At 39.0% G+C, this 10,986-nt stretch overlaps 1 protein-coding gene across 2 annotated transcripts; it reads left to right on the forward strand.

Annotated features, from left to right (window-relative positions):
- Positions 1-1,857: 1,857 nt before the first annotated feature.
- LOC116258541 (KH domain-containing protein At5g56140-like) lies at positions 1,858-10,267 on the forward strand. 2 transcript variants are annotated; one of them, XM_031635720.2, is made up of 7 exons: positions 1,858-2,093; positions 3,367-3,452; positions 6,828-6,973; positions 8,663-8,782; positions 8,862-8,978; positions 9,429-9,572; positions 9,660-10,267. In XM_031635720.2, exons 1-7 carry the CDS (start codon positions 1,978-1,980, stop codon positions 9,699-9,701), a joined length of 771 nt encoding a protein of 256 aa, XP_031491580.1. In that variant the 5' UTR covers positions 1,858-1,977; the 3' UTR covers positions 9,702-10,267. The 2 variants fall into 2 exon arrangements, with proteins under 2 accessions (XP_031491580.1, XP_031491579.1); XM_031635719.2 differs by having other exon boundaries at positions 1,861-2,093; positions 9,647-10,267.
- Positions 10,268-10,986: the final 719 nt, after the last annotated feature.

Below are 10,986 nucleotides of genomic sequence, written 5' to 3' on the forward strand. Positions count from 1 at the left end.
AAGCTTTTGCAAGTGAAACTTAGGGAATAATAAACCCAAATCCAAATCATGACTCGGATTTGGAATTGAATGCCAGAGACCCGTAACATATTTTCTTTGCAAAGCCTGCGCAATAGGATTTGGATTAGCGTCAGCAATCTGATAAACCCGATCCGGCGAGACCGTGGATGTACAGCCAAGCGACCGGACATGGAATCTGGTCTGTCCTGGGTCTGGCAGATCCTAGCTGATATGGTTGTGGTCCCGACCCATATCCGGCCATATCCTGATATTGTAATATTTTCGAAGATATTGCCATCTTATCATGATCTATTAAAAGGCTTTTACGTTTCCCTATGTAACACGACGCTTTTAGACACCTACTTATTTCTATGTACTTAACTAACAAATTATTTGTTTATGTTTTTTTGTAAAAACGTTATGTTATTTGAACATTCACAATTTAAATATTATCTTCAAAAAAACTTGATATTTATCAGATTTTAGCAATTCAGTTGTTCATAAAAAATTTTCTCTCAGGTGCACGGGCCGGTGAGAGTTCGGTTGTCTGTTCAATTTTCATGGACGCTACTCTTCTATATTACAAATTTTAACAATTAAAATACTTCAATTAACCAATGTACCATACATTCACCCAGATCCTAAAACAATCTTGGACCTTAAGAACAAGGGAAAAGAGGGTCTCTTTCTATCTATTTATCTTAATATATATATTTATATAGGATGCTGATGGTGAATGTTGTTAGACAAGCAAAAGTTAAAATTCTATTACTAAGAACACTATAAACTATTGCTAATGCTGCTGTTGGACACTCTTATTTAGTTTTTTTTTTTTTTTTTTTTTTTTTTTTTTGCTTTCAAGTAGCCAACAACATCTTGCATCAGACATATTAAAACTACCCTGTCATTGCATTTTTTTGTAATTTTAGGCAAAAGAAATTTTAAATATTTTATTTATCTTATATAAAAATTTTAAAAAATGATATTTTAACCCTTCCCAAATTTTGAAACTATAATTTTACTGGTCATTTCTAACTCATCACAAGATTTTTACAGCTGCTAACAGTCCCATGTTGAACCCTTTACAACACCTTGAAAGAGGACCAGTAGGTAGGTCTCGGGACCAAGCCAAACGAGCTTCAATTCACCACTTTTGAGTACGCCAAATCTCACACAGATGGGCTTGTGTTGGGTGGCCATTTGTCTAATTCAAATATTATTTTATTGATACCTCATGACTATTTCGTTATTTACATATGGATTCCCTTTTTAAAAAAAAAATTATGCATTAAGAGTACTTCTTAACTAGAAATTTCTAACTCTGTTACAGTCCAAGTAATATCCCCAACCTTTTAAGTTCATAAAATTTACTTGCTTAAAATAACTGCAAATTAACGTATATGTCACTTGATCAACGTTATTAGTAGCTCTTCAAGCCGTATGATGAGGGTTATAAACAATTTGATATTCAGCTCACTTAGGTGGGTCGCGGGAGGGGCACTGAATAGTTTAAAACAAATCTCCTAATGACGGTCTCATCCCCTACCAAATTCATCATCTCCGTGAAGAAAGCGATGTATTCGGATCCATTTAGATCCAAACCCTGGAGATCTGGATTTGTTACAGTGAAGGCAATCGTTGTGATCCGAGTCCAGACTCCAGAGCTTCATTTTGTGGGTATGGACCTTGATCTGGATCCTAACATGCCTTTCGGCATGAGTCGTCTTCCCCGGGGTTTGGATCTCGTTCGGGGACAGTGATGGCATTTTGGCGTTTGTGGAGGGGCCGATGCCGCGATTGTTGCAGCAGAATGGAACACTCAAATTTTACGGAGGTGGCGAGCCTCCATCTCTCACTCTCTCTCCTGGACGATATGATATATGTTAAGGTGCGGTCGTGGCGTAGAGGCGACGAGAGAGAGAAATAGTGAGCACCGCCACAATTTCTGGCGGGGAGCGAGAGGAGGAGGGGAGAGGGATGGAGATCACTTCGGGTGGTCGATATATGGCCTACTCACCGTCGCCGTCGACGGCGCCTCAATCCCCTAACATCTCCGGCATTCGCTCTGCCGCGGCTCTCGTGGAGCACGACAGGTATGCGGTCACGGGAGCCGCCTTCCCCTCTCTCTCTATCTCTCTGTGTCTCCGAGATTCCGGATCAGATGCATCGGATGAGTGATCTTTATTCTGATCTGGATGATTCCGACTCCTAGATTTTCTCCAAAAATTTTCTTTTCTTAGCATCCACGTGTACTCGGATTTCTGGAACCCGTTTGAACGGATCCTTGTTCCGTCTTGTTCTTTGGTTGACATTTTCCGTGGGTTTTTTTGCTCATGTTCAAGTTCGTAGATTCAAGAGGGGCAAGAGCTTATCTCTTCGTTCCTCATGTTCGTGCTAGGCCTAGCTTTTTCTGTCGGTCGGGTTGGTGTGGTTGCTGTTTCTCTTGGCATCGATTGTATGTCATCTTTCTCTGGTGGATTCATGCCACAAACAGTCTTGAATTTACTTGACTCACTAGATCGGAGATCAATTCCTTAATTGATCATTCACGACTACTCTTTATCTCCGACATGATGGTGGAAGATATGCCGATTTTACTTGTCAGGAGTAGATCTTAATCCTTAAAGCCGCCTTGTTTTATATATGTAAATTTTATTAACGCTTTTTGGAGTATCCCGTTCTTCTTTTATAATTTCATTGCTTCTGCTTATAGAGCTGACTCAGAAAAAAAGGAGAAAAAATCTTCGCGAATTCGTCTGGTCGTTTTTATTGAATCTTAATATTCTGTTTACCTTGTGCTGTATGGAGGTAACCGGTCGGATTTTGTGAATGTAGATTTTGTGAAATTCATAGAGTTACATATTTAATTTCAAAACCCAAAAAAAAAAGAAAAATGCCCTCTTGATCAATTGATTCTTAACAAAAAATTGATTCTTAACAAAAAAAGTAATCTTAGGTCCCCCAACGAAGAGAAACTGTTTCGCCCGATCCACCTCTGCTATCTTATGCACTTGAAAGTTGAAAGCGAGTCATCACCTGGATGGCCCGCATATTATCTCTTTTTTTCTGCTCTTATTTTGAAGCTTTAGAATTTGAGGTTCTCCTGGTGAAATGTCTCGGAATATTCTTGTTATGTCTAATCATGATCGTTTTCTCTTATCGTGATTTGTCTGATCCACAGTTGTCAAAAAAAGGAAAATGCGTTGAGAATCTTAGGATGTCATGTAGTGGTATAGCTTTTATAGTTTTCTTGTCTTCTTCTTGAAACACTGAATTCTGGAAAAAAAAAAAAAAAACTGTTTACTAAAACCATGGTTGTTCTGTCTTCTCCTGTGCTAATTTGATGGATCATCAAACTGCTGGCAGATACCTTTCTGATTTGCTGGCGGAGCGAGAAAAAATAATACCCTTTATGCAAGTTCTTTCCCACAGCTACAGGCTTTTGAATGAGGGTGAGATATTGGGTCCATAAACCATATTACTTCACTTGCTTTCTTGTTGGATCTTAAGTGACACTATGTTTCTTCTCTATGTTTTGGTGTTTCTTGAGTTCTCTATGCTGACATGGTTGTTGTGAATCATCATTCGCATACTTATCTGTGTACTTTTGAAGTCTGAGAATTTGTAACAAATAAGGGACGTCCAAAATGTCGAGCTTCATTCTTATCTTTAACATGACTTTGCTTGATATGATTTGGGCTCAACGAATTATCGATTCAAGAACTTTAGTTTCCTTGCTTGCTAGTTAGTATTGAAATGGGAAGCCACAATATGGTTGGAAGTTTGGATTCTCATCCATACGCAGGAATGTCAGTTTCAGATATCTCTTGAAATACCAAAAACTGATGGTAATGGAAGTCTTTTTATGGACAAATCCTAGAGAATCTTGGCACTTAAAATAGGTTTGGATTTTAAAGGATATAAAAAATAAATGAGAAAGGAACCAATCTCGTCAATGGCCTTTGTATAAAAATATAAAATTATAAATAGAAATAAAAGCTGCAGAATTATTAGAAGATAAAAACACATTCAAATTTTACAAAAGAAATATAAATGTCTGTCCAGTAAAAAATTCCTGATGTTTTACAATGATTTGTTGTTTTGATGTTGTAATATTTTGAAAATATTGCTGCTATGGAAATATCTGTGGTTTATGGTCCCATCACATGGATAGTAGTTGGATGCCTCCCGCATTAATGTTGTGCTTAAGGTGCGATGCATGAATACCGAGCCAAATCTACATGTTGGTGAATATATTATACCTTATATAATCAGCTAAAAATCTACATGTTGGTTGATTTTCCTTTTATAATAAGCTAAATTTACGTGTTGCTGTTTGGTTTCTAAATACAAAGCATAGGACTTAAACCCTAGAATGCCACGGCTTTTTGTTGGGGTTAGAACTGTAAAACTTCATGGCAGGGTTGATATGTTTTGGTATTATATTATGCTATTGTCTTTTGCAATTTAGCAGTAGCATATTAGGGTCTGCTAAGTTCATGAAAAATAAAGTATCAGGAGGTTATTGATGCACACTTCATAGTTTAATATTTTTGTTAAACACGGATATCCTTTTGTTTGTTCATGTGAAAACTGTCTTAGTAATTAGTACTTCTTAGTTCTTACATAATTCACTCAAAGGTTATTGAGATTTTTTTCTTGAGGTCTTACTATCACTTTTTAAGAAATAATAAAGGGAAATTTTCGTGTCTTTTGGGGATTCCAGTTCAAGAATGAGTTCAGTTTTGCCCTCATTTCAAGTTTCGTACCCAGATCTATCTTATAGTCATGTGGATCTCATGGGGGAATGGGGGCGACATGGACTTCTGTTGTGACTCAAGAAAAGATTCTGGTGAAGTTTTTCATGTTATTTTGAAACATGAAATTGTCAAAGTTGCAATAATGTCGAACTGGAAGTAGAATGCAGTCTGTGACATGTTTGCAACTGTGCATGCATGGGGAATTTTCCACTTGAGTGCCAGACCGGTGTCAACACAGTTGAATACAGGCTTGGCTCTGGGCATGGCTCCGACGGTCATGTGAGTAGCAGGTGTGGTCAACACACCCATATCTGTTTTGTCCAAATGTGGACATAGTCAAGGTTGACCAAGTCTAGCTCTGCCTAGGAAGGGACAATAATTTTAATTTTTAGGGTGTTTTGGCTATTCCTTGTTAGTTCATAAATATAATTCTTTTTTAACTTTTTTTCAGTGAAGCTATAGTTGTATAAATATTTTTTCTTATATACTTGTTTTTTATTGTCTACAAGTGTGTTGGTGGTTGTAAAATGTGAATAATGGTGGTTTTGATTCATTTTGATGTGCTAATTATGCTACTTTTTTTAAAAAATATATATACTAGATGAAAATGAACAACTTTTGTAATTTGTGAGTATATTTTACTGTTTCTTCACAATTACTCCTTATATATATATGTGTGTGTGTGTAGCCATGTTCCTGGACCCTAACTTTTTGAAATACTTCTCCCTGTGTCTGAATCCATACCTACACCCATGTGACGAGCGTGTTTGTGTAAATCTAATGACCATACACCAAAAATGTAAACTATGTTACATGGATACAAGGTGTCTACGTCCATTGCTTCTAGCACCAAGATTAGCACTCCTTCGACAATTACTAAGGGTTGTGCCTCTTTCTACAATCCTAGGCTTGAAGGGTAAGGAAGACTCCATTCACTTTCGTCCTCATCCCAAAAACAGAGTTGGACCATGACAGCAGCTGATGAGGAACAAGGCATGCAGACATGGGAGAGTGTTATCACATGCTTTATGACATAGCAAGTCCACAGGATCGAGCACATGCCAATTACACACATGTGTGGCTGGAGAGAGAGAGAGAGAGAGAGAGAGCATGTGAGATTAGATGGCTGAAAGGCTTCATGCATGTGGGACCCATGTCACTTGCTATGAACAGTCTGGTTTCTCTGTGGTTTATATGCATACCAGCAGTTGCTCAATTGCTGGTTAATTTTTTGGTCTAGTTGTTGTGCTTGTTTCTTGTATATTCCCTTATTTTATTCTTTTAAGTTTTTAACTGTCTAGACTTGTCCCTGCAACAGTGAAGGGCTTGAATTTGGATGATAAGTCATGAATTCCAAGGTCTGGCATGTTCATTCTCCGAAATTATCTTGCAATTGGAGAACAATAGGAAATTATTTTAGATATTGCATGAAAGTGTTTTCTTTTGCTCATCGTTTTTTATTAAATGATCACAGGTCTAGTTTGGGCGTTTGAGTGAGACCTTTTGTGTTCTGCTTTTGTATTTATCTGTTTTTACTCCAGGCTCAATTAACTTATACCATTTCGAGACTATCTTTCATTATGTTAACATGGTATTGCTTGAGCTTGCAGTATCCTGATCCCAATAATCATGCTTCAGACTTGTTTGAATGATTTTGAGAATAACTCAGTTGTTTCACTTTCTTGCTCTTTATAATAGTGGATTATCTGCTGGGTATTGTATTCTCATATGACGCTTATGTAATGTAACTTGTGACTGACATATGCAGAAGTTTCTTCTCTGCACTTTCGGTTGAAGTCTCCAACTATATGTTTATCTGACTGATGTTTGGAAAAATAAAAGTTAGCTTGGATATCTTACTCTGGAAAATTCTCTTCCTCATTTTTTTTTTAGAGAAAGATGGTTTTGAACTTCTGATTAACCTTTGAATGACTTACTTTTTCTTTACCTGTTTTTCTCAATAATTCAGGATGATGATGTCCTTCTTTATCCATCTTTGCCAGCTAATTCTTCAGTACATGCTAACTGCTGTCTCTTCTTGTTATTGAAATTGAAATTGTGAAACAGAAATATTGCGTGTAACTACACTGTTGGGGAATGCATCATTTTTAGATCAGACTGGTATTGAACAGGCTAGTCCACTGACTTCTGGAGGATTGTTTTCAAATGGTGGAGCAGATAGGAATGTATGGGCAACAACATTCCAAACAGAAGTACGGATACTAACCATTAACATAACTCCTTTTTTCTTTCATACATGTAGACTTTAGAGCTAACTTGAGTTCGCTACTAGTTAGGAGTTCTAGATGTTAAGATGGTTGTGTCTGATTGACTACTAGCATTAACATTTTTCTGTATATCTATAAAGTGACGTTATCTTGAGATGCAGCTGAGCCCAATAACCAGTGATGGATCAATGGATAGTTATATGTTTAATCAATCAAGCTATTTTCTTCTGTGACTAAAATAATAGGCTTAAGTTGGTTTTCATGTTCTATCAAATTATCAATCAATGAGAGGTAAGTGAGCTCATGTATCAGGCTAGATCATCATTCAGGTTCACAGTTGCTCTTCCACTCTTTGTTGTTGGCAATAGGAGAATATTTTAAGGAGGAACAGGATCATGAATTGTAGTATTAAAAAGGACTGTAAAAGCACTCGCAACTTACTTGAACAGGATCATGAATTGTAGCCTTAAAAGAGACTGTCAAAGCACTCGCAACTGATTTCTCCGTGGAGAATGCCATCTTGAACCGTACTTTTTGTCTCCATCACTTACTCCCCTTGATTTTAGAAGTTGATGTTCCAGCGCTCTCCAAAAATACCAGTTATATCTTGCAGTTGCTTCTGTTTGCTTGGGATTTCAGTCTTCATCAGGACAGCTGACCAAGTTGAAACCTACTGCTCAAGTCTGAGGATTCAGTTCATAGGCTGATGAAAACATAAGGATCACTCGACAGGGATTGATTTGCCACAACCATCTTTCTGGTAAGAAAGAGAATGAGCTTTTTCAGCACTAAAATAGAAGAGCATCCCTTTCAAAAAACCCCAAGGAACCCCCACCCATCCTGCCACTTCAGCAGCTTGTGTTGTTCTCAAATATCATATGTACCACTCGGTGGGGTTGTGGGTTGCAGTAGTCCAACCTCTAATGCGGTTGCACTCCTTTCTGGCTATGTAAAGCCATTTTGGCTGGTAATTGAAGCTTTTCTGTACCAATTTTGTTGCTAGGTGCATAGACAACAACATTGCAGCTAGTTTTTGGGCTGTTGACATTTCCTTGCTTCTGCTTTGAGGATGGTGACAACTGACAACCTGGTCTCTTGTAGGACGAGCTCATTGACATTTATGGTCTGCATGAACCCCCTCGTTCCTGCAAAAAGAATTAATTTGATAAATGCAACCTCAATGTGTTTCTAATCTACTGGCCTCTTAGACATCCGCTGCAATGGTTGGGATAGCACCATATCAGAGTGAGGAGCTGTTCTGAAGAGGCCAATTGAAGTTCTGTTCATTTTGAGACTTAAGTAGATTAGGCCATTTATGGTGAAATTCCGTCCTATGCTTGAATGTGCACGGGAGTTTCTGTAATGACTTTTCCATAAGAGCTTTTGCTTCGTTGGTGGTTCATGTTCAGTAGTTACTGAATAGTTTAAGAGGGAAGACGGCTAACATATGTCGTGTGCTTGCAATTTTTGTGCTTCATGGTTATGGTCACTTAACCATATATACTTCTTTATCTTTTGCTGGACTGCATTTATCATCCCCTTTTCTTGGGTCAGTTGCAATTGTTGGATGTTTTTGTTACTTTTATCTATGTTATGGGCTATCTTCATTTGCTGATCAACTTAGTTGTTTTTTCTATTTTTCTATCCCGTACATAATTTAAATTCATTTCACAGAGACTTGGAGGACTAATGCAATCACCTAACCATGGGTGGCTTGGTGCACAAGGAGGTCCATCAGGCCTTCTCTGTAAGAAATCATTCAGGATAGAAATTCCTGTGGACAAATTTCCTAATGTAAGCTCTCTTTGTCTCTCTCTCTCTCTGTCTCTGTCTCTCCCTCTCTCTCTCTCTGATGATTACGTGCGTGATGCAGTACAACTTTGTTGGTCGCCTGTTGGGCCCTAGGGGAAATTCTCTTAAGCGTGTGGAAGCCACTACAGAGTGCCGAGTTTTGATCAGGGGTCGTGGCAGCATTAAAGATCCAGCTCGGGTAATTAATTTTATTTTGTTGTTGAAAAAGGTTTCATCTTTCCTGTTCGTACTTGGTATGGTAGTACAATGTCTAGGTATCTCAATGCCCTATGGGCTCCTTGTGGAATGGTCTTAAGTTGGTTAGCTACAGGGAGCACTATATTAAGTTCGGTTTGCCAATTCCCTCTCGGTTGTGCTATTTTCTTTTTATACATATATGCTCCCAAAGGTGCATATGATATGAGTTTTTTACGAAAGATAATTTATGGCTCCAATATGGCCAATTATGTGGTTCACTTCACAAATTTACTATCGTGATAAACATTTCATCCTGTAGTGCTTGCTCATCGTGCTGGGGGCAAGCACATTTTTTTTTTTAATCTGTGGATCTCGCGGGCTGTTATCTGAGTGTGAAAGATGAAGCTATGGTAAGTCCGTCATCTCATTGTTTTGGTTTCAAATTTGACAGGAAGAATTGGTGAGAGGGAAGCCAGGTTATGAACATTTGAACGAACCATTGCACATAGTTATAGAGGCTGAATTGCCGGTTGACATTATCGATGCTCGCCTTATGCAAGCACGTGAAATCCTTGAGGACTTGCTGAAGCCCGTGGTAGGTTTCACCACCTATGCTAACTCCGTTGTCCTAACTCCTCTCTCCGAGTGAATATAGTTAATCCCTTTCAGGACGAGTCTCAAGATTACTTCAAGAAGCAGCAGCTCCGCGAGCTGGCTATCCTGAACGGGACGCTCAGAGATGACAGTTCTCAGATGTCGGGATCTGTGTCTCCCTTCCATAACAGCCTAGGGATGAAGAGGGCAAAGACAAGGGGGTGAAGCAAAGGCAACGTCGTCCTGGGACTTTGGTGTGCTGTGCGCTGGTATGCGGCCTATCTCCGCCATTCACATGGTTGGGTGGAACTTGGAGGATGCTGGTGTATGGCTTTCTGAATTTCTACTATGCAGTGTTGGTGATGTGCACGAGACCGGTTGGTGCTGAGGTGCCAGTATGCCGTAGCAAGGAAAACTGAATCGTTAGCAGGAGTGTTATATGGTATCGTCATAATAGTCGTGACGTGTGAGCCCGTTCACGGTTTTGATGTATTTGGTTTGAGTAGTGTTAACTGTTATGGGTAAGTGCATCTATGTGTATGGCTGTGTACAAAAAGAGATAGTGAGAAGCATCTATCGGTAATCACAGGAAGTTAAATTGTCAAGTTTTGAGGGTCGGTGCTTATTGGCAAATTCTTCCTTGGGGTACCATGGAGGACCTGCAGTATTAATTATTTTATTATATTGTTGTGCGTATTGGTTCATCTTCTGGCATCCTTGACGTTGTGTTAGGTCTTTCTCCTGGAAACAAGCAGCCCATTACTGAGCTGGAGATGAGGATGGCAGGTGATTTTGGGAGTGACTTGCTTTTGTTTATACAAATCCCGAGCTCTTTTGGATGTTTTGGACCTGCCAACGAAGAATCGCTCTGTGTAGAACTTGTGGCTACCCTCTTTCCCGCTTGTCAGAACGTTTTCCTGTTGCTTTTTGTGATGCCTGTTGGGTGGGTACACCTTTTATTTGGAGGCTCGATTGCCATGCGCCTAGTCATTGGGGACTTCGAGTACATCGTGTACAAGAACCAAAGAATATATTCCTTTTTAAGAATCCAAGCCGCTGTTTTCACAATGAGTAGAGTTTTTGTCGGCAAATGAGTTGGATAGCGCTTTCCTTCACCTCCTTTTTTTTTTTTCCAAATAGTCTCGAGGGGACGTTTAGTTGCTGGGTTTTAAGCCCAGGGTCTGGTTTTGTAAGATTTAGAAATTGTGGATTTAATATCTCTATTACGTTGTAAATCTATCTCTAAGGGAACGTTGGTTTGACGTGTGTAAGAGAATGGCTCTCCTGGGACTCAAACACTGACAGCCACTTGCCCTGCTGCTGCCTCTCCATGTTTCTGCATATGGTCACAATTACTCTCCCAAGTTGCTCAAGCAGAAGAAGAGCATTTCAGTTCCACAAACACATCGAGAAGT

Source organism: Nymphaea colorata, chromosome 8, assembly GCF_008831285.2.
Source record: "Nymphaea colorata isolate Beijing-Zhang1983 chromosome 8, ASM883128v2, whole genome shotgun sequence".
NCBI classification, from domain to species: Eukaryota; Viridiplantae; Streptophyta; class Magnoliopsida; order Nymphaeales; family Nymphaeaceae; genus Nymphaea; species Nymphaea colorata.

Coding starts and splice junctions, on each gene's coding strand:
- LOC116258541 (XM_031635719.2), top strand. CDS start 1,978: ATGGAGATCACTTCGGGTGGTCGATATATGGCCTACTCACCGTCGCCG. Junction 3,453..6,827: donor CTACAGGCTTTTGAATGAGG/GTGAGATATTGG, acceptor ATTGTGAAACAG/AAATATTGCGTGTAACTACA. Junction 9,573..9,646: donor AGGACTTGCTGAAGCCCGTG/GTAGGTTTCACC, acceptor AATCCCTTTCAG/GACGAGTCTCAAGATTACTT.